This window comes from Triticum dicoccoides, chromosome 7B (assembly GCF_002162155.2).
Source record: "Triticum dicoccoides isolate Atlit2015 ecotype Zavitan chromosome 7B, WEW_v2.0, whole genome shotgun sequence".
In the NCBI taxonomy this organism is placed as follows: Eukaryota; Viridiplantae; Streptophyta; class Magnoliopsida; order Poales; family Poaceae; genus Triticum; species Triticum dicoccoides.
In genome coordinates, this window is record NC_041393.1 from 474075649 (window position 1) to 474099686 (window position 24038).

The window sequence follows — 24038 nt, forward strand, 5'->3', positions numbered from 1 at the left end:
AAATCCATCCTACCACCTGGGGGTAGTTACCCCACGTGTCTCATATACTACCATGTGGTACCTTATATACTACTTTATCATTCTAAATATGTTCATATACTATATATAAGATATTTCAAAACAAGTTACATGAAAAAATTGTATATGAGCCCATAGTTTTTGTTATATTTATGAAATACGTACATATCTGTACGTAAAAAAGAGTATGCTTAAAATATGATACATACTACCTAAAAAGTAGTATATATACCACCTAAACATCGTTATATACTACATACTACACGTATATACTCTCGATTTTGACGGATACTACATACAACATATAAAACTCAAGTGGTGGTAACTACCACTGGTGGTAGATAAAATTTGTCCTATATATATAAATATATCCCATGTACATAAATATTCTCCCATGTACATAAATTCATCAACCATCATCAAGAAATTACCTTGTGAACAGAGAAATGTTTTCATCACTCAGCTTCTCAATGAAATTAGGATCAAGTTCACCATCAGAGGCAATATTGACTAGATCCTAAATGCCACAAATGAAAATAAAAAGAGTAGTGATCAGATAGGTGCATGTGAAAAGAGTAATCAAGCATAGCATAACATAGGAATTTAACATTATATTAGCCATCATGCTAAACCGCAAAGAGTAAACACTCCCATCTAGTGCCAAAACATAGCCAATGGGCTGTGCACATTATATAAGCCTTTTTGCATTACAGCAGAAAATGATATCAAGGGAGCAGTGACTCGGGAACTTGTGAAGAGAGTGGGGACACAGATGGCATGTTATTGTCAACAAGAGCTACATTGGGGTCCAAGAAAGGAAACAAGTAAATTTAGAACATGACCAAATTGAAAGACTAAAAGGTGCAAACCTCTTCCAAGCCTGCTGAATTCGTACTGTTTTCTTGTGCTTGGCCAGAAAATTGCAAACCAGAACCTGGATAAAATAAAATAGAACAAGCATGAATAAAGAATACAATAACAACATTTATAAGGTGAGTGGATTCTCGTATTCGGCAACAACAACAACAAAGCCCCCAAACAAGTTGGGGTAAGCTAGAGGTGAAACCCATAAGATCTCGCAACCAACTCATGGCTCTGGCACATGGATAGCAAGCTTCCACGCACCCCTATCCATAGCTAGCTCTTTGGTGATACTCCAATCCTTCAGGTCTCTCTTAACGGACTCCTCCCATGTCAAATTCGGTCTACCCCGCCCTCTCTTGACATTCTCCGCCCGCTTTAGCCGTCCGCTATGCACCGGAGCTTCCAGAGGCCTGCGCTGAATGTGCCCAAACCATCTCAAACGATGTTGGACAAGCTTCTCTTCAATTGGTGCTACCCCAACTCTATCTCGTATATCATCATTTCGGACTCGATCCTTCCTCGTGTGGCCACACATCCATCTCAACATACGCATCTCCGCCACACCTAACTGTTGAACATGTCACCTTTTAGTCGGCCAACACTCAACGCCATACAACATTGCGGGTCGAACCGCCGTCCTGTAGAACTTGCCTTTTAGCTTTTGTGGCACTCTCTTGTCACAGAGGATGCCAAAAGCTTGGCACCACTTCATCCATCCGGCTTTGATTCGATGGTTCACATCTTCATCAATACCCCCATCCCCCTGCAGCACTGACCCCAAATATCGAAAGATGTCCTTCTGAGGTACCACCTGGCCATCAAGGCTAACCTCCTCCTCCTCACACCTAGTAGTACTGAAACCGCACATCATGTACTCGGTTTTAGTTCTACTAAGCCTAAACCCTTTCGATTCCAAGGTTTGTCTCCATAACTCTAACTTCCTATTTACCCCCGTTCGACTATCGTCAACTAGCACCATATCATCCGCAAAGAGCATACACCATGGGATATCTCCTTGTATATCCCTTGTGACCTCATCCATCACCAATGCAAAAAGATAAGGGCTCAAAGCTGACCCCTGATGCAGTCCTATCTTAATCGGGAAGTCATCGGTGTCGACATCACTTGTTCGAACACTCGTATTCGGAAACACGCAAAAAAAAGTTAGGGTGCTCTGGTCGTCATATGTTAAGAAAGTGAAAACAATATCTGCGTACCACCAAATACTTCACAAGATCATCAGAACCTAGCTCTAAATAAAATAACTTGTCTATATTTCCACCACAGGATTTACCTTCTTCATGTACAAACAATTCTAAACAAATGTTCTAAAACAATTTGAACAAGCTTATTTTGGTCAGAAAAAATAAGTGACATGCTCTTGTCCTTTCTTTTGACAACCAGACCAGTAGCTTTTGCCCTGACAGGGTAACAGGGCATCACAAGATTTTTATTCAGTATTGTACAGCATTAATTAGTTGCACAAAGACCTTTAAGTTCAAGAAAAGCTAAACAGAGAATCACATTTCAAGTAAGAATTATTTCTCACTTCAAACTTTCTGAAACTGCATGAATCCAAGTAGGACCGGAAGAGAGTGAAATACCTTTTGGCAGCTTAGCACACAGCATGAACTCACATTTTTGTATAACGATTGAAGGCAAAAAAAAGGAAGCATTGTATAGAGCTTGTCTTATACCTGCACCATTAGTTCTCAGTCCAAAGACTGCTGCATCATCATATGTTTCCGGTAGCAAATTTGATGAATGCGCTCCAATCCTCTGAGCAGTCAATGATGAATGCGCTCCAATCCTCTGAGCAGTCGATGATTTCTGCTGAAACTGATGTCCAGGACCACCTGAACGTTCGGCAGCCTTATACTGTGTTTTTAATTGTGGATTCATTGGCTGGTAACCTATCAAATGACAGTTGTTTTTCCTGCCAAAACACCATTATTGCAGGAAACTACATTATACAAAGCAGAATGAGGACAAACGGCAGCATGCAAAATACCCATGGTATGTGGTATTACCACACAAGATACAGTATATGTGGTGTGGTAACAGCAAACACAGTTCACTTCCCAATCCCAGGTATTGACCCAACAGTAAACAGTTTAATAAAACAAAACAAAAAAGCACTAGATACAACAAAAGAGATCAGCAACATGTTTCTTCTTTTAATATGAAGCTTGTTCAAGTATTTAAAATGCGGTTCTAATCTCCTTAATAAGGATAGAGAATACAGGCATCTTTTTTTCAGATTGAGCATCCCAAGACACATACCAGTACTCAATGATAATTTGTCTAAGTTTTGTTTCCAAACGAATGAATAGTGGAGTCCTCTCGAAATCCTGTTTGTCATGTGCCGGTTCAATAAAATTTGCCTCAAGTACACCTACACCATGATGAGTGTCAGCCCAGAGAAAAATAATTGAAGTAACACTTCTGAAAGTATTTAACATATAAAACTCACCTACAACACTCCTGCCTCTGCTAGATCCTTCCTGAAGAACCTTCCAGAAGGGCTGCAAAGGATTATTTTTTAATAAAGAAAATAAGTTTTGGCCAACTTGTTATGCCGACGTTTTTTTGTACACAAAAAATGTTCCGGACCATGTATTGCAACAACTGAATTGCTAAAATTGTACATTTTCGATGGTAAGCTCCAGCTCGGAACCTTAATATGGTATTATATAGCTCAGAACCTTAATATGGTATTAAAAACGTATGCTGAACAGTGATACACATTTTGACATCTCAACTCATCATGTTCAACAACAAAAAAAACAGGAAGAAAGTTAGGATAGAGACCGCAGATGCAAGAAATATTTGTAACTTTTCCGCCATTACAGGATGAGGCACTGCCTTGGATCAGCCCCCCAGAGGAGGCCAGCGCTGTGTTCGCCGCCTGGTGTAAGGCTGTGATCGGATCACCCCGTCCAGCCTGAGGCATGGGACTTGCTCCTTCATCCAGCTCACTGCTTGGTGAATCTGGAAGCAAAGGAGTGCATTTATCTTTCACAGCGCTACCTTTGCCTTCAAGTGACCTCCTCGAGACGATCAAATCAGAGGCGAAGTATCGGGTTACAGCAGGTGCAAGTAAATTGCAGCTGCTTTTATTAACTATAGGGCCTTCTTTGGTTTTCCAGCTGTTGGGGCTTAGGCTTATACATAACATTTTCTCAGATCTATGATACAAAGAGTCACGATGCTTATCCTTTTCTCAAAGAAAAATGCTTGAGTCTTGAAAATGGATTAGCACTTACAAATCCATTATGAATTAAACTGAATTTGGTTAGTCACATTACTGTGGCAACTAGACAGATGCCGGAAAATATTGATAACATTTTTGCTTTTTGCTACTATCAGATACAAATATAATAAGTCAATAACGCTATGGAATTATCAATGTTTCAATAGGAAGATAAGAGGGAAATCACTGGTTGTAGAATCCGATATTAGCATCTATCTGCATTACATTCTAAGTCCCGAAAATGACTTAGCATCGACTTAAATACTCACTACCATTGTCTGCAATGAACAAAACAAATTTCTTAGAATTCTGTTCCTCTATACCAGTAAGAAGACATCAACGGGGACCACATGCACATGCATGCTTTCTAAAAATGATCACTCTCACACACAAAAGCAAGTATTAGTAGTGATTACAGAAGAATCCTTTCACCATTCTAGTATTCCACGAATTCACTACTTAAATCTTGAGGAGAATGCGTAACAAAGGCACTTTGTTGCAAAGTACTACCTATGTTCACTAATGTAAGACGTTTTGGCAGCTCAAATTGAGTTGCCAAAACGTCTTACATTAATGAACAGAGGTAGTAGCATGCAACAAGTAACCTATGTTACATGATGATTAAAAAATGGTCCACTAAGTGTTACAGCCAGTACATCTAATCTAGTCAGTCTGGCACACCGATCCATTGGAGAACAATAAGTTCTCACTAGACTGCAGGACAAAAAACTGTGCTTACATGTTGAGATTCAAGCAGCTTAATATAACATATAATAGGGAAAAAACAAACAAACATCCCAGAACTGGATAGAGTGGTTACCATTATTAGTCGATTTTTATGGTAGACATTCATCCCAAAAATGCCCAAAACTGGCGCCTCCTTGGCAAATCCGACATCTACCTTCACTGAGACCTACAGTTTCAGTCAAAATGCAGTTTTAAACAAAAGTGACTGTTTCTGTAACTACAATGTGCTCGAACAGACGACATAATGGAATCGGAGAGGAAAGCCGACATAGCATGATAACAATTAGCAAAGTATCAATGGCATTAAATGCAGACTATTCTGAAATAGAGTAGCACATGGAAGAAATGACTACTGTAAACGATAACAACAAGGTGAGGCCAAATGACTATGACAATTTATACATGATAACCTCAAGTGTGCAACCTGAGCCCTGCTAAAAAAATCTCGTGCTTATGTAAGATTTGAAAAAAAAACACGCATGTAAAATGGTTGAGTATCATTAGCAGCTGCAAAGTTTCGAGCAGAATTTTAAATTTTTTAGCCTATGTGAAAAACATAGAGCATATAAACCTTTTGGCAGGCTTGTCACTTTAGTGTTAATTAAAATCAAATATTTTTCACCAAATGATGCAAATACATAGGCCATTCTAATATCTATATGCAAGTTTTTCTTGGAACTTTAGTGTTTGAGGACAAACCAACTCAGCTTTTTTACAGAATGTTACAAATACATAGTCACTCTTTACATACTGGCATGCAAGTTTCTTTGGGAAGATATTTTCAAACTTTAAACCCCACATTTTAAATTTGTCAAAATAATGAGAGCACATGTGCTCGGAAATACAAATCCATGTGCCTGTTATACACATTTACTTACCACTTGAGAATCATGCGTGACTTGAGGCTTGTAAGTAAATATTTTCTTGAACTTCAGATCATGAGCAATGTTTATATGTTCAACCACTTTTCCTCTTAATATAATTTGGAAGTTTGCATACTTCTTAAGATAAAGGATGGAAGTATACGCCTGTAAATTGACAAACAAAAATTACTAGTCATATGCAGATAGGAAAAAGAATAGAATGTACAGAAATAAAACCTACTCGCAAAGAGAATCTGAGTCTGTGGGATATATGTTGCTCAATAATTTCTTTTTGGATCTTCGTCGTCCCCGCAGTAGCTTTAGCTTGATCTCTAAGTAATATGTCCTGAAATTGAGCAACAAGGTATAAGCATTTCAATCAGTACAAGAATGGTAGAGTGGTAATATGTCCTGAAATTGAGCAACAAGGTATAAGCATTTCAATCAGTACAAGAATGGTAGAGTGGTATGAAGGCATGTCGCCATGCTCTGCCACAACTCAAGTTTTAAATAACACTATTTTATTGTCTCATGATCTAATATGTACCTGTCTAAATGTGAAATGCAGCCATATTTTTCAAGTAAAGAACAACAACAATTCATGCTCAATTGTTGATTTCCCATAAAATTGTGAACACATGCACAAGTAGCCTACTCTGCTATAAGAATACAACAACAGTACACGTGCTTCTGTACGCACAGATAGTTTCCTAGAATGAACATCAGTTCTGCAGAGAGCATGCGACTCATGGAAAATTATTCCCTATTCCCTTGACATTGCACAGATCAGCAAGGTGGTTTCCACAGGCATGAAACAGAAAATCATTCTTCATTTGCATTATGCACGATTTCCGTTTGTTTTTCGAAAGCAGGATTAACCGGATGAAGCGACCATTGCTTTTGTCAGCCATACATTGCCTATCAACCATGCTGAATGGCAATGCACACGAGGGTGGGCTCAGAGGTTTGCCATATTTGCTGCTCATCATGATCTCAATGGATCAGTGCCCCTTGGTGGACATGTCAGCGGCATGGCAGGCGACGGCAAACAGAGAGAAACATTGGTAGCATGGCCTTGTTTGGTTTGGTAGATGTGGGTAGTGCGGTCTCGCTGGACATGTCTCCATCCCAGCAGGCAGCAGCGAACAAAAGGAATACTTCAAAGACACAGGCTTGGTTTAGGAGAAATGGGCAGCATGGCCTCATTTTTTTATTATTAGGAAAATCAAGGAACAGCCTAGTTACTCCGATTTGTTTTGTTTTTTTGAACTTCGGTGAAATTTATTAAACAATAATCATGTCTGTTACAAGAGAGGGGATCAAGAAGTCAGGAGGATGATCACGCCATTCCATACAAAGTTTCCCCCTGTGCGCTGCGGCATTGCTTTCCCGGGCACAATGCACAATCGTCGCCTTGCCGAAAGAAGTCATCAACCTCCGACAATCATCAGTAATCACAGCTCACAGAGCACGGTATTCTGATGGATCCAGCATGGCCTGTACAATTTCCATTGAGTCACATTCAACGGCCAGCGAGTGAGTCACCATCTCATCAGCAAGACGCAGTCCTTCGAGAAGGGCACATGCCTCCATGGAAGCTACGTCCAAACTCCAAAGCAAGCTCTTTATAAGAACAGGATGCCCCAGCAAATATTCCATTGCAGTCCCGCAGCAGAGCTCCAATACCTCCCGCCCCAGTATCCGAATGGAAACTAGCATCAACGTTTAACTTCATTACTCCCTGAGCGGGCCTGGTCCACTTCATAATTTTCTGTAGGGCCTTCCCCTTTGCCGCTAGCGCATTTGCGTAGTTATTTCCGATTTATTAGAAGATCAACGAAGACGTAAGAGAGCAAGGAACAGCACAGGTTTTGGGGCCCGCTTGTAGATGCTAGTTGTTATGGGACGGGTGGGATGGAGAAGGGAGCAGCATACAACACCTCCACCGATGTCAACACCAATTCAGGCTTCTAAAATGGTAGAGAAATTTACCTGGGAGGGCAACAGTCTACTGTACATGGGAAAATAGTTCTGCTCTAGTCTCCCCTAGTTTGTGATGCTAACAGGATAAAGGTGGCGTAGTTAATTATCTAAAATCCCAGGATTCCCGTCAGCAACAATGTTTGCTTCATAAAACAAGTTCAAATGCTTGTTTAAATATTCTCTACAAGAATGTGAAGGTAATGTGTTGTACTTGAAACATAAACTGCAGGAATATTTACCTCATCATCATCATCAAAGTCAAGTTCTAAAAGGCCATCATCATTCATCCATAGATCGTATATCACCACCTTAGTTCCATGGCTCTTAATATCCTTGAACTGAACAGACAAGGAAATTATCAATATATGCACATTTAAAGAGTCAGTTGCCTAGGTATACATCACTGTGCAGTTGTTATGGTCAGGGTATAGATTCAGAAAATGTGATAATCGCCTAAACTAGCCATTAAAGAACCCCAACTAAAGTAAAGCATATATGTGTTATATAGCATCAAAAAACCATTCACGACGCCATTTTGGAATAAAGAAATTAAGGCTAGAATTGCAAAACTAGAAGTATTCCATTTGTTGTTAGTTTGCTCTATAGACAATATTTTGAGTCCGATGTTGCCTAAACGAGAGCAGACCGCTGAAGGAAAATGTGTATGGATCAGCTCCAGCGTGCCAATCTGGATTATGACAACAGCGCAAGTCTATGAATATCAATACATCTTTGGTTCACTTACCCACCCTTGCCTTGCCTTGCCTAACATGGATTTGTTTTGAGGGAGAGCTTGGAGGCTTCTAAAACATATATACGACGCACTAAGATGCTCAATTGCTGCTTTTCATCTAATTTTTTTTAAAAAAAAAGAACTCTATTTCTTCTACATATTTTCAGTTTTCTTGAATATATATGCTAAATGATGGAAGTTCCATCAAAATCAAAATAGATAACTATAAATATTTTATCATAGTTTGTTGAAAAAATTTGATCGATTTTATATGTGAGCTGAACAAGAGACACGACATATCTGTACCTTTAATATCACAATCCTGCCTTTGCACCTAAAATATTTGGCTAACTCATTCATGAAAAATCAAATATACTGATAGTGAAAACTCACTACTTGATTTCAAAATACGACTGGGGAATGGACTAAATACTGTCTGGGACGAATGCCACCTGCTGTAGCAGTTCTTCCATTGAAGAAAAGGGGGACCAATCAAGTATTATCTTCAAGCTACTATCCCAATCACCTTGTGAACCATACATCAAAGGTACAATGTGGTCATCTTGGATTTGAAAATCGAGCTGTAACAGTGATAGAAAATGTCAGCTGCTAAGAGAAAGCCGCAAGAACAATACACTACTAAAGTACTAGTCCAACATGACATACCACAGGGACAACTATGTCATCCTTCATTGTTCTCCTCAAGAAAGTGTATGAGAGCAAGCCAACACTCAAGGTAACATTACTGCAGGAGAAAGAAATTGTGTTAATCACTGATAAATACACATAATCCAACAAATGCCATAAAAAATTAGAAACAAATCAATAATGACTGGAATGAAGATTATCTAACCTCCCACGGATTGCACGAGTAAAAACAATTGCATCAGCACCAAGTCTCATTGTGCTCGTCTTAAAGCCATTTCCATCTGTGTATTGACAAAGGTAGGAACTTAATAATTGATAGACATAACAAATGTTTTATAAAGGAAAATGAAGCATTAAGCAGCTAGATAATAGGTGAAAATAAAGTTTCTTAAATATTTTGTTGAACTAAAACTCTAAACATATACTTTAGGCTTGGATTTGCAGAAACATCTCATAACGAGTGCGAATTGGTAATTAAACTATTAAAGTAAAGGTCATTCTAATTTTTGTGAGGTGAGCCAAGAACTACAGTGGAATATAGGTCTAAAAAATATTGTTACCGATGAGGGATCAGTCCATTATTTAATTTGGTGAACCATATACCTATTTCATACCGAGTGCGAATCGGTAATTAAACTATTAAAGTAACAACAACAAGTTGGGGTAGGCTAGAGGTGAAATATATAAGATCTCGCGACCAATTCATGATTCTGGCACATGGATAGCAAGCTTCCACGCACCCCTGTCCATGGCTAGTTCTTTGGTGATACTCCAGTCCTTCAGATCTCCTCAATTAAACTATTGAAGTAAAGGTCATTCTAATTTTTGTGAGGTGAGCCAAGAACTACAGCGGAATATAAGTCCAAAAAGTCGTGTTACCAATGAGGGATCATTCCATTATTTAATTTGGTGAACCATATACCTAACTTTAGACATCCGGGTTCCTAGCTACCCTTTTAGGCTTGAATGAAAAATAATCAGTGCATACATACAGGCTTACACACTATACCATCATCATATAAACTAACAGAAAAATGAAGAGCATTTAACCGGTAAGAACTTTATTCAAGCCTCTCATAACTTCCATCAAATGGTGTATTATTCTACTATTCAACAGTACAACACAATATCATAAATGTACGAGGTGTTGAAAGGGATTAAAGTACACTAAGATGGTACGCAGTATGCTGAATGTAACAACATTATTATCACATATTCTTTCCATTCCAGTTTCCTCAATTACTAGGCTATGCATCTTCAAAGCCGAAATAAATTAGTAGAGTAATAAAATATTCCAACTCAAACAGAACGATGCATACACTGGCCAATGGTTGTCTTTGATTTCTTGGTTGAGAATCCTAAACTCATGCATTGCCGTACACCTTCAGGATCCATTCCTCCTCCATCGTCTGTGACAGTGGCTCCAAGTTAGCAGAACTTGGTGAAGGAAATTGTATTGATCAACCTATTCCACTAATCATATTACAGTTTCATGTTTTGCGTTGAATCTGGGTACCTTGGAAAACCAGCATTGGGCTACTGTCTTTTAAATTGATGCTTTTATCCACTTTTACAAATGTGGCTCCGTTGCAAATCTGAGAAACCATATCAGAAGATAATTATTTCAATTCATAAAATTCGCCCAGTAACAAGCTAGGCTATGGCAATTCTAAGGGGCCAGCAGTATTGGAGGTAAATGTATGGAACTTCTACAGATATTGCAAACCTCATCAACTGCATTGTCAAGAAGTTCAGCTATAGCTGCAATAGAAAAGGACAAGAAAGTAAATGTTAGGAAAAACCGACCAGGGCAGCACAAGTAACACGTATGATAAAGAAACAAATGTTAGAAATTAGCACACCATCTAATTGTTCTGCTTATTATAATTAAAAGAACATTCCAACAACACATCTAATTTGCATCTTGTCACCAAACTACATTCTTCCTTGAACAGGAAGAGCAAAGGAGAGACTGTAAGTAGCATGTGTTCTTTAGTATTAGTAAAAGCAATAAATTCAGATGGACAAGCGCAATATATTTTGCTGAAGGCAATAATAGCCCAGAATGGACAAACCAGTAATCAGGAAGCGTTCTGCTTTAGAATTATAGCTACCTGCTTAGAATTTAGATTAAGTTTACACATGTAAATATATCATCAAGTAAACAGATCAATAACAAGACCAGCACATATTACTTCCAATAATAGTTCCAGCATGGTGTTTGCTTTATTATCTGCGCTTAAATAGAATTTGAAAAGAAATGGATGGCCTAGGCTAGGGAAATCAATGGAAAGATAAGAGCACAAAAACTAAATTATCTCAACTAAGTTGCCATGAAAAGAGAAATATGATTGCTGGAATGGACATCTAACATTTTCAATGCATCAAAAGCCAATATATGAACATGTCCATGTGCAGGGGAATAAGAAAAGAAGGCCCTATACAGTCTAAGGAATCTGCTACAAAGTTTCAATGGCCATTGCTCTTGAAGAGCGGCATCATACTACTACACCCTCGATCTCTTGTAGGAGGCACCAACACCTTTGTGCTTGGTGAACACATGCTTCATTGGATTATGCAGGAAGTGCGTAGAAACTAAACACCAACTCCTCATGAAGCTGTCAAAGCCAAGTGGTCTCAGCCACCATCAACTCTGCCACAGCAGTCGTTCACTAGAACAGCTGCTTCATGGAATTCGATGCCATCAGAGAGGACCCAAGGACCACACATTAGGGCAAAATAGCATTGCAATCAGAGTGATCATGCCCGTGTCACATCAGAGTAAACCTGAGGCTGCAATGAGCTGGAGTAAAGAATATGCATCGACTGATGGTCTCACAAACGTACCATAGAACACGAAACAGTGGAGCTGGGTGGGAGTAGAAATTAATCGATTTAGAATGTGCTCTGGGTGAGGAATGTCAGATCGAAGCATGTGGAGCTGAGTGGGATGCCAACAACAGTATCCCTTATGCTCAACACTGTAGCCTAGAGAACACACAGTTGACTGAGCAATCAGCTTACCGCCCTCGCGCTGAAGGAGTAAGCACCAAAATATGATTGTTACGCATGGGAATCCTGTGGTTTTATTGTTACGCATGGGAATCCTGTGGTTTTAGATAACTGGAGACACCATCTTTATCCAACTAGAATCGCAAAACCGCAGGGATTATAACAGAACTAATATTATCCCACCTTGCATTGCCATAGTTCAGGTTATAGAAATTTATTTTATATATTCCCGAGATGATAAGGACATGCCATATGCAGCCTCCGATCTAAAGAGCAAAACGGGTACTTATATCACAACAGTCGGTGCCACCGATCTAGATAATACTAAGTTACTATATATCCACTCAAAAGCTGAGATGATAGAGAAAAACTGCAAGTGCAATTCTAAGGAGCGAAGCTACTACACATCACTGGTACAAACAGCAAGCCAGCAAACCAATAAACATCATGTGAAACTATGAATGTACACCATCGATTTTGGAACAGTTGAATAAAATCCCCTTCAACTGAGAATCACTTGATCCAACAAAATTAACATCAACATTATTTGCTGTGCAATATGCACAACCCCACCAAAGTAGTAGAGGATCACAATTCCTATTACCTGATGTCCCCCTTTGTCAAACAAGCCTAGCTTCTCTTAATTTCCTTTATTAAATGCTAGCCCCCTTAGTTTGGAACAGCAATTTCACCCTTATTTATAATGTGTAAAACCCCAACAACCCCCGCCACCTACTCGACCACCACAAAAGCAAAACAAACAATGGAACGGAAAGGACAAGAGGCGGAGGGGCACCAACCTCCGAACGCCCACTTGTGGGAGGTCGCGTTGGTGTGGAGGAACTTGGGGTGCACCCGCGCGCGGTCGAAGTCCCCTGTCTCCAGCACGTCTGTGACAATGGCCAGCAGCATCAGAAACGTGATCCACGTCGAACTCGCGGAACGAAAGCATGGCCAGAAGGGGAGAAGACGGACCGTGGAACTCGCGGGCGGCGGCGGAGGGGGCCTCGAACGCGCCGGCCTTCCAGAAGCTGCGGCAATCGAGGGATCGAGGGCCGCTGCCCATGCCGCCTGAACCGCCGGCCATCGCCGCTGGCATTGGAAGGTTAGGGTTTAGGTCGGTTCGCCGGGGAGGTTTCGCCGACGAGTCCGCCGCCCAGCAGTTGCTATGGGACGCAATGCCCTAATAAACGACTCTTTTTTTCTCTCTCTTCGAACAGCGTAAATAAAAGCCTGCGAGCCTGCTACTAGGCGTCGGTTGGGCGCCAGCCGTCCGATTAATTTCCTCAGACCGTTACATGGAATGTATATTTGTTTTCTGATAAAATTCCACAGTGCATTTATTCCAATTCCTCATAATTCATTTCTTACCCCTCGAGAAAAAAGAAATGTATCTCTTCTTATATAGTAGTAAGGAAATATCTCTCTCCTCATTTTGCATGTATATCTTCCTTTCCTTGACTAATTGATTTACTTTCCGCAAACCAACAAATTATCCAAGGGTAATTTGATCTCAAATATTTTAAATTTTTGTGTCTTGGTCACCATGCCATAAAAAATACACCTTATATAAAGAAAGAGAAGGAATATTTATAAGGATTCTTTCAAACAGATTTGAGTGGATGCTAGAAATTCTATAGGAAATAGCACACAAAAAATTGTAGAAAAATTCTTACAAGATTCAGTCCTATGAATCAAACAACTAACATGAGAAAAATTCTCAAAGATTATAATCCTTCAAATTCATATGAAAATCCTTTGAGTCAAAGGTATCCTTAGTTTCAAAGAAGAAGAAGAAAAATCGGCCCACTCTCGCTCTATTTTTTACTAGCTACTAAGGCCCTTCACTATGTATGGCAAAAGCAATGCCTTCATTATCCGGTTGGTGCTATAGGAAAAAATTAGAAAACCGAAGCACCTAGTTGCTCTGATGCCAACTTCCTCCATGCAATAAAGTAGTATTTTTTTTAGCTTTATGTGTGAAGGAAAGGCGGCTGAGCCGACCACTTTTTTATGCAAGTGTGGGTCCTATTTTTACACATGCTGCAAGCACACATTGTTGGAGCGGTGTCCGAATATTTCCTCAGGGCATAGTTGATGATGTGGCAAGATTTTGAGATACTCGGCACCAATTTCATAGTGGAAGGCCTAATTGCTCGTGTTTATAACAGTGGTATACATATTCTAGTGGTTTAATATCAATCATGTCTGACATATACCTTACGCCCATCATATTCTATATTTTGATAAGATTTAATTTTATTTGACTATGGATAGAAGAAGGTAATGAAAGTTTTGATTTAGTTGATGTTTTACTAAGATTTAATTTGATTTGGGTATGTGTATGGAAAGACAAGGAAAGTTTTGTTTTAGTTAAGGTTTTGACAAGATTTGATTTTGACTGAGTTAATGCATCAGATGATTCTCATAATATATATTTTTGAACATCAGTACATACACAAGCGCTCATATACACACGCATATACTCACCCCTATGAACGCACACACGCACATCCTACCCCTATGAGCACCTCCGAAATACTGAGCCGGCATATCATCTTGAGATTTACGAAGTCACCATAAGCGCCTCGTCGTCGATGGGAACGTCTCCTCCCATTGAATGTGCATCACCAGAAATCCTGAAATAAATCCAGGAATGAATGCGAGCACACCATGATTTGAACCCTGGTAGGCTGGGGATACCACAGTCCCTCTAACCATCCAACCACAGGTTGGTTTGCGTTCTCATAAATTTGGTCCAGTTAATGTAGCACATAGTTTCTAGTAAGACAAGAAAAAAAGTAGTTTAGATCATTCCAAATCAGAGGAGGGGCGTGGAGAGGAAAAATAAGGTAGGGTGGACCGAAAAAGATCAACAGGGAGGGTCGAGCGAATCGATCTAGGTTTTGGTGGTGGTGGTGGTGGGTGTGGGGGTGGGGGGAACCAGCATGAACAGGGTGATGGGAGTTGAGGAGGACGTACCAACTCTAATTTAATATTGAAGAAATTTACTATTATTAGGTAAACACCCGTGTGTTGCCACGGGGCTCAATCCGACGCAACAAATGGTCCACCAAGTCTCGAAGCGCTACGGCCGATAGGATGCGATCGCCAGGGCGACCGCATTCTCTCGCTAGGGTTAGGGTTTCGGAGCACTAGGGTGGTTGGATTCTGGCAAAGCTAGGGGCGGCGACGGCGTCTCCCTTGAGTCAGGCCAGTCTACCTGTGTCTCCGCGCTTTGGAGCGGCGCTCATGGCGGGAGAAGCAGGAGGGAAGGATGCAGCCACGGCGAACAAACCTACACTGACCCCGTTTGTTGCGGCGGCGGCCACGCCGACGCGGAAGGGAGCCGGATCTGCTAGCAGGGAGGCGAACAAGTCTCCCGTAGAGAGCAAAACGCCGGATGCGGCGGCAAGTCTTTCGGCAAGATTAGGAGGCATGGTGCTTATGGACAAGGAGGAGGAGGGTTTTGTCTTTGAAGATCCACACCCGCAAGTCCGTAAAGATCACCGATGGTCTGCTGTAGGTAAAGTCTGTTCCCCCCGTCCTATGAAGATGTCCGTCGTGGAGAAGACGATGCCTAGGGCTTGGGGTCTACACAAAGAAGCTAAGTTTGCTGAGATTGGCCCTAATATCTTTGAAGTTCACTTTGGTTCTGAGGGTGACTATAGGCATGTCATTCACAATGACCCGTGGCAGTTCGATTTCAGCGTGCTGGTGATTAAGAAGTATGAGGGAGACAAGAGACCGTCTGAGATGATCTTTGATAAAATTGATGTGTGGGTAAGGATCTCGGACCTGCCACTAGACAAGAGGACTGAAGCCTTTGGGAGGGCGTTGGGAGATTGGTTAGGGGAGACGGTGAAGGTCGATGTGGATAAATATGGAGTTGCTAGAGGACAGAGTTTTAGGATCCGGACTAAGATCTCTGTGTTTGAACCGTTAATACGTGGTATTTACTTGAGGAAGAAGAAGGATGATGAGGAGAAGACATGGTTTGACTTTTACTACGAGAAGATACCACACTTTTGTTTTTGATTGCGGCAGACTTGTACACAAGGGGGGTGAGTGCGAACCACCCGTTGACTCATCGTTACAATGGGGGGGCTGGCTTCGGGCGTCCCCAGGGACGAAACGGGAGCAAATATGGGTCAAGAGCTGGAGGTATGGACATCTATAACAGCTACGGTAGCTCTCACACTGGTGAGACGGCTAACAACAACACCACGCACTTGAGGGTCAGGGATATACCTACAAAGAGAAATCTGCAAATTGAATTTTTGCGCACTTCAGACGGTCGCACTGGTGACCGCCCATTGCATGCGTGAGGGGAAGTATCCAGTCCAAACAAAGCTAGAGAGAAGCTCGACATGACACGTGGGAGGGACCTCAAGGATAGCCTTGAGGCCAGAAGGGAGACGGAGATGAGATGTAAACTCATGGAGCAGCGTGTTGGGAGTCAAAGGGGTGATCACAGGGAAGCGGAGCGCGAAGGGCAAACAAATGATGGTAGCAGGGGGTATAGCAGAAACCATGCCTCGGGGGGCCATAACAGGCGCCATGCAGATCTGGATCGGGTCGATCCACTGGGGGGACCCGACATGCATGGGAACCGGGAACGACGCAGGGGCTACTACGTGAGGAAGGACAGGTCAGATTTTCGGGAGAGACATCGTTCGGAACCAACCTCTTGGAGAGATGCAAAAAATAGGAAGAGGAGGCCGAGGCAGGTGTGGATACCAAAAGGAGATGCAGAAGGGAGAAGTAGGGAGGATGAGTTCATTCGCGATGCGAGGAGGAAGACTTCCTCGGTGTTTGACCGCATTCAAGACAGAGATGATAAAGCGGCGGACCCTAGAGCCCAGGGCCGCCGAGAGCAATGAATCTCCTTGCCTGGAACTGTTGAGGATTGGGGTTGGACTCGACAGTGGGCGAACTGCGAGACCTCATTAGGTCTCACAACCCAGCGGTGGTGTTCCTTTCAGAAACAAAAAAATCAGCTAGAGCAATGGAATGGTTGAAATGGAGTCTGGGATTCACTAGTGGAGTTGCGGTAAGTTGCAAGGGAAGAAGTGGGGGATTGGCATTGTGATGGAGGGATCATGTTCAAGTTACAGTGAGGCCGTGGTGCCAATACTTTCTAGATGCTGAGATCGCTTGGGAGGGTAAACTCTATAGGATCATTGGATTCTATGGAGAACCCAAAACCGAATTGGGGAAAAATCATGGGATGCTATTCGTTTTCTTCGGGCCCAAGATAATCTGCCTTGGCTCTGTGTCGGCGACTTTAACGAGGCCCTCTTCCGTATTGATCAAGTGGGGGGTAACCCAAGGTGCCTCAATCAAATGGAGGATTTTCGAGATTGCCTAGCCGACTGCGGCTTGGCTGATCTTGGCTTCACTGGCTACCCCTACACATGGGATAACAAACGGGATGGACAGGATAATATTCAGGTTCGGTTGGATCGTGCCACATGTAATGATGGTTTTTGAGTTTGTTTCTTGAGACTTCAGTAGAGCATCTGTTATGTGAAGAATCGGATCACCAAGCTCTCCTGGTGCGTATATTGGAGACGGCTCCACAGCGCCCGGGGGTGGGGGATTGGCCGTTCAGATATGAGGAGGCTTGGACCAAGCATGAACACTATGAGTCCATGATAGAGGAGGCTTGGGAAGCGGCGAGCACGGGATAGGAGGGAGTAACGACAGTATGGCAGAAACTAGGAAGAATGGCGGGCTCGATGCAGATATGGGCGCGCGAGGTCTTTGGGTCGATACGAAGGAAGATCAAACAGTTGAAAGCACAATTGTTGGAAGCAAAGAAACGGGCGCTTAGCTCGGGCTATCAGCACGAGGTTCAGGAGCTAGAAGAGCAATTGAGGGAGGTGTATGAAAGAGAAGAAATAATGTACAAACAGCGCTCGAGAGTGGATTGGCTTAAGGCAGGTGATCAAAATACTAAGTATTTTCAGAACCGGGCATCGCATCGTAAAAGGAAGAACACCATCAAGGCTTTGCGGCGACCGGATGGTTCTAGGTGTACTGTGGACGAGGAGATGAGAGTCATGGGCCGCATCGTTCTATGAAGAGCTGTTCAAATCGGAAGGTTCGGTGGGGGTGGAGGGGGTGCTACAAAACATTCAGTGGGTTGTGACACGGGAGATGAACACGACATTGACAACACGGATTTCAGATTCTGAAATAGAGACGGCTCTATTTCAGATGGGACCGACTAAAGCCCCGAGGCCGGATGGGCTCCCCGCGCTCTTTTATCAGCGACACTGGTCGCTGCTCCGGAATGATATTTGCAGAGGTGTGCGGGATTTTTTGAGTGGAGTAGCTACACCGGAGGGTTTTAATGCTACAGTGATATTTATGGTCCCTAAAGTCAACTCACCGGAGCTGCTGTCCCAGTTTAGACCGATTAGCTTGTGTAATGTGCTTTATAAGAATGCAACAAAGGTGCTGGCCAACAGGTAAAAGAGTATACTTCCCTTGCTTATATCTGAGGAGCAGAGTGCTTTCGTGCCTGGATGCCTTATCACATATAACGTGCTAGTAGCATATGAGTGTGTCCATGCAATTCGCAATAGGAAGAGGAAGAGACCCTTATGTGTTGTAAAGCTTGATATGATGAAGGCCTATGACCGTGTTGAGTGGGTGTTCTTGAAGCAGATGAGATGATCATGCGTTGTGTGACGACTGCAAGTTTCTCGGTAAAGCTTAATGGTGCATGCTCTAGGTGTTTCTTACCCTCCCGAGGTCTCAGACATGGAGATCCTCTTTCGCCTTATTTGTTCTTATTTTGTGTTGAGGGTTTCTCTGCACTGTCGAGGAAAGCGCAAGCAGAAAATAGACTCAAAGGAGTGACGTTTGGGAGCACTGGCCCCCATATCACACATCTCCTTTTTGCAGATGACAACATTGTGTTCTTGGATAGAAACGCTAAGGGAGATTTTAGCCAGCTACGAGCAAGCTTCGGGACAGAAGGTGAACTTGCAAAAATCCTCGATTTTCTTTGGCAAAGGCTGTCAGGACAACACTAAGGAAGAGCTCAAAGCGGTGTTGGGGGTGACCTTGGAAGCACTTAGTGAACGGTACCTCGGTCTTCCAACACTGGTTGGTCGATCAAAAGAGGTCACTTTTCACTATGTCACGGAGAGCTCAAAAGGAAAATGCAGCGGTTGGAAGGGTTTGGGCCTTTCCAAGAAGGCAAGGGAGGTACTTATCAAGTCTGGTCTCCAAGCAGTAACAACTTTCACCATGAGTTGTTTCCACCTCACAAAGAAAACGTGCCAGAATCTGAATTCTATCTCGTCGAAATTCTGGTGGGGGGCAAAGGATGGTGAGAAAAAAGTACATTGGATTTCATGACAAAAGATGTGCACCTCTAAACGGGATGGAAGGATGGGTTTTCGTGACCCGATAGCGTTTAATCAGGCTCTACTTGCAAAGCAAGCCTGGCGTGTCCTACAATGCCCGGAGTCGTTGGTAGTAAGAGTGCTCAAGCCGCGCCACTTCAAAGAGAAATCCATATTGAGCGCAACGTGTCCTGCTACGACTTCATACACTTATATAAGCATTTTGCATGTCCGGGATCTACTTCGAGAAGGCCTGGTTTGGAGAATTGGAGACGGCTCCAATGTGAGTATACATCACAGTAACTGGATCCCGAGGAGCGGGTCCATGAAGCCGTTGGGATAGATATATATCCCTGGCGTGACTAAGGTGGCCGACCTCCTTTTACCGGATGGAAGAAGCTGGAATCACGACCGAGTCAGGGAGATGTTCACCCCGGACGATGCAACTGACATTTTGTAGATTGTGGTGGGTGACTTGGGTATTTACGACTACCGAGCGTGGAATTTCACAAAGAATGGAATCTTCTCTGTACGATCAGCTTATCACCTGAAAATGGCCATGGTTAGATCGCGCTCCGGACGGCCGGAGTCATCTAGTTCGGTGGATAAACACAAGGCGTACATGGCCCTTTGGGGCACGAACGCACCGGGAAAGGCCAAGATTCATCTCTGGAGACTCATTTCAAATGGACTGGCAGTCGGATCAGAACTCCATCGGCGAAGGATAAAACCCGGGGTCTTCTGCGTTGCTTGTGGACGTGAGGAAACTATATTTCATCGGTTTTGGGTGTGCCCACACTCTGTACTTTTTTGGCAGCTATTTTGCTCGGAGAAGGGAGGTTTGGTGGCGATCCCACCATGCCAGATGGACTCCCAGAGAGAGGTAGCACGTTGGCTACTGCAGTGGCTAGCGGGAGCATCCGATGAAGCAAAGCAGGCGACGGTGCAGGCGCTGTACAGCCTATGGCTGGCTAGGAACGAGACAAGAGAAGGGAAGATGATCAAACATCCACATGAAATATTGGGTTCGATTTTGGGGCAGATAGAGGAGTGGGTGCTGGCACATCCCGCTACAGGTAATGCTCCGGCTCCCCTGCAGCATCAGAAATGGGAGCCACCGGACGAGGGTTGGACCAAGGTGAACTCCGATGACGCAACATCAAAGATGGGGGACAAGGCTGGAGGTGGTGCTGTGCTTAAGGATCATATGCGAGCGTGCAGAGCAGGTATGTGCCACCATTTCAAGGAGGTAGTCGATCCCGAGGTGGCTGAGATCTTGGCATGTAAGCGGGCTCTTGAGGTAGCAAAAGAAATCAATGCGACACTAGTGTATGTGGAGTTAGACTCTCAAGGAGTCGTGCAGATGCTGAAGAAACACACAAAGGAGCTTTCGGCGTCCGGGCCACTGGTGGAGGAGATCAAATCCTTGTTGCGATCCTTTGTTGATTACAAGGTGACTTGGGTTAGACGTTCAGCTAATGTTGCCGCGCATAAGCTAGCTAGAGTAGGAGTGGGTGACGAACTATGTAAGGTTTGGTTGGGGGCTCCTCCGGACATCGTTCTTTCTGTTTTGTCGGATGAGATTCCGAACATCGTAAGTTAATAAAGCGGCAGTATTTTCCTCGAAAAAAAAACCCGACGCAACAGAAAGATTATACAGGACAAATCTTGATACAAAACAAATTGACAAATAAGATTACGTTTTGGCTATAAATCATAGAGTTTCTGTCATTGCTTATAAATTGACAAAATGGCTATGTGTCCATGATTTATCCGTTGAGTTGCCAAATATAAAAAGACTGATTGCTATTTAGTTGTGAGGTAAATACACCGAGAATGCCTAAATAAAGTATCTCTACTTTTATTCTCATGACTTTGGAACCCTATGATTCCCCGACAATAAAGAAACATCGTCGTTACCTGACAGAAGCAACGTTTTTTTAAGATACCCCTCCGTTCACAAATACAAGATGTAGTACTTGTTTTTTCTAAATATGTAGACCCGTTTTAGTGTGATTGTTCACTCATTTCAGTCCATATGTAGTTCATATTAAAATATCCAAAACATCTAATATTTGTGAGTGGAGGGAGTACAAATTTCTATTAAAATTTTGTTTCACAATAAAAAACCACTCTTCAAAACAAACGATCTTGCTACCACAGTTACAACATATTACTATATCTCAGAAAATAAATTTCTGGACTAACAATTCAACACACAGATCACATATATATAAAGTGGCTGCATGCATCTCCCAGATGCAGAGGCCGGGGTTCGTCCTCCTTTTCTAAAAAGAAGATCACATATATACGCCCCTGTGAATGATATAGGATAATTGATTGTGTTATTCACATGGATGAACCGTATGGTACAACTATAGACATGACAAATATGGTGAGGAACATGTGGATTTGAATTGCCGACTTCCAGCATGACAGAATAAGGCCATCAAGAATCTGGATTGATGACTTCCAGGCTCCAGCGTCACCAGAAAGGACGCATTCGTTCTCAAAAAAAGAACGGACGCATTCTTATGCCATTGAGCATGAAAGGGACTACTGCAAAAATGCCCTGCAGGAGAATTTTTTGTTATAGCCAACAAAAACTGGAATAATTTAAATGCACTACAACGTCAGGCATCGAGCTCGACCTCAACAGTTCAACTGACCTAATTTCTTTGGCACAACTCTCCGTGTAACATTCAGGTCGAGAGAGGCAAACTTTCTATTGCGACATGCCATTGTAGATGTACCATTCGACACAAACTAAGCCAAAGGCATATACATCAAGCCATATGGTAAGCGAGGCTACTTGTTTGTTCCATGTTCATGTCTCATGCGACAATTTCTGATATTGTAGCTCGTAGCTCTGAATATTTATCTTCTCAAAAATGATGCAGCTCCATGTTATTTCAACTGTTCAGCTGGGTTGGTTCTTGTTTCTAGGCATAATAACCAAGGGAACATATGCTAACAAGTCAATATCCTAGCGCAGATGTAGGATGTTGTGTTCATCGTTGCTTACTACTAGCATTTCAAAACGGCCCTTAATGGATGATTTTTAGTGCACTTCTCAACCACATAATGAGTAACTAACAAAAAGGTCAACGGTGCTAGTGGTATATTTTTTAACTGAAGAAGAAACACTTTAAATTTTTTGCTTCTTCTTTTTTTGAGATAGAAGCACTTCAGTCTCAGAAACAAAGATCACACAGCTTTATAAAATCAACTTTACAGGAAGTATTCGTGTAAGGAAACATTAATAAGTATCTAAGTGTTTTCAGTTCATTTTATACAAAAGACAAACAACAGCCCTTTTCTTTTGCACCGGAAGAAAATGCTAGTACTATGTGATAAGCTTTAGAAAATGGAGTACTTACAGCAACTGTGCAGACAATCAATCCAGGCTTCTCCCGGTGATCCAAAGCAACAAAGAATAGAAGAAAAGCACCAATATACCAGGGAATTGCAGCCAAGAAGAACCCTAGTAAGAACCTTCAAAACAAAACCAACCTAAAGTCTTTAATATGGACTGATTGTGCTTTCATTTTAAATTTGCAGGTAAGAACAATGAACTTATAGAAACTCCTCAATATGAATATTATACCGATGATAAAAGATGTCAGTTTACTAGTAGATAGCAAAGCAGTAGACAACACACTCAGAAGTAACCATGCCAGTTTAGGATAATCCTCTGCTGATGCATCAACTTATATCCTAATCCAATTCCAGTACCATTTGATCGCACCATATATTATAACTATGGCCATGGGCCCTTACCAACCAGACCAATACCAGTACTAGCACCTCACAAATTCTCACTAGCAAGCATATCTTACAAATGCTGCTCGCCGAACTTGTTAATGAAACAGTTAGTCGTGCAATCCCCCATTCACATACCAAGTACTCATACAGTCATACTGAACCAATTGCTCATACTGTTACCTACTTCAAGAGCTTCTTAACTTTGCCACACCGGTAGCATTGGAGACAAACACCACCAAAAGGAGGAAGGACACTTACAAAGCCCAGCCGACGCCGACGCCGCAGAACGGCAGCCGCGGCTCCCGGACTGGGAGGCCCTCCACGAAGACCTGCTGCTGGATAGTGCACGGGAAAGCAACAACGCCCTGAGCACTGCGTCCTGCGCGCCAAGACACATACGCACACACACACAGGGAGTCATTTCAGTCTCCACAGAGAAGGGCCGGAGCTGGAGGGTAGTGCGAGAGAAGGAGCGCTGACCTTTCAGGGAGGGGTCGTAGGCGGCTGCAGCGACGGGCGGCGGCGGAGCAGGAGGGGAGAAGGTGCCGTAGTGGTGGTGGTGGTATGGGGGAGGGCTGGTGCCGGCGAAGGGGGAGGCGGAGGGGAGCTTGGAGGTGGGGTCCCTGGTCTGTTGCATCGCCATGGACGAACGAATTTCGAGAGATCTCGAGGCGTGGTGGTGTGCGCTGTGTACTTCTGGAAGGGGAGGAAAATGTCGCCGGTTTTGGGAAAGAATATAGACGGTGGAGGAAGCGCGTCCGTCTATCGTGCGAGAGGTGGACTGAATATAA

General features: G+C 42.7%; 2 protein-coding genes across 5 annotated transcripts in view; both read right to left on the reverse strand.

The window, feature by feature from the left end:
• Positions 1–13317, reverse strand: part of LOC119338340 (protein MICRORCHIDIA 1-like) — a 19171-nt gene extending 5854 nt beyond the window's left edge. For all 4 annotated transcript variants that reach the window (XM_037610631.1, XM_037610630.1, XM_037610633.1 and 1 more), the window contains exons 1-17: positions 13097–13317; positions 12922–13011; positions 10836–10870; positions 10626–10704; positions 10429–10518; positions 9315–9390; positions 9128–9206; positions 8914–9042; positions 7968–8066; positions 5987–6091; positions 5761–5910; positions 4956–5048; positions 3356–3407; positions 3166–3277; positions 2580–2818; positions 888–952; positions 450–535 (exon numbers count right to left, since the gene is read on the reverse strand). In XM_037610631.1, coding sequence (XP_037466528.1) covers positions 450–535; positions 888–952; positions 2580–2818; positions 3166–3277; positions 3356–3407; positions 4956–5048; positions 5761–5910; positions 5987–6091; positions 7968–8066; positions 8914–9042; positions 9128–9206; positions 9315–9390; positions 10429–10518; positions 10626–10704; positions 10836–10870; positions 12922–13011; positions 13097–13220 — 1703 coding nt within the window. In that variant the 5' untranslated portion in view covers positions 13221–13317. The remainder of the gene's footprint in view (positions 1–449; positions 536–887; positions 953–2579; positions 2819–3165; positions 3278–3355; positions 3408–4955; positions 5049–5760; positions 5911–5986; positions 6092–7967; positions 8067–8913; positions 9043–9127; positions 9207–9314; positions 9391–10428; positions 10519–10625; positions 10705–10835; positions 10871–12921; positions 13012–13096) is intronic.
• Positions 13318–21583: 8266 nt separating this feature from the next.
• LOC119340677 (60S ribosomal protein L18a-like protein) lies at positions 21584–24004 on the reverse strand. Its single transcript, XM_037612599.1, has 4 exons — positions 23728–24004; positions 23506–23626; positions 22863–22977; positions 21584–22054 (listed from the first exon to the last, which is right to left on the reverse strand). The coding sequence occupies exons 1-4, from the start codon at positions 23888–23890 to the stop codon at positions 21992–21994; spliced, it is 462 nt and encodes a 153-aa protein (XP_037468496.1). The 5' UTR covers positions 23891–24004; the 3' UTR covers positions 21584–21991.
• Positions 24005–24038: the final 34 nt, after the last annotated feature.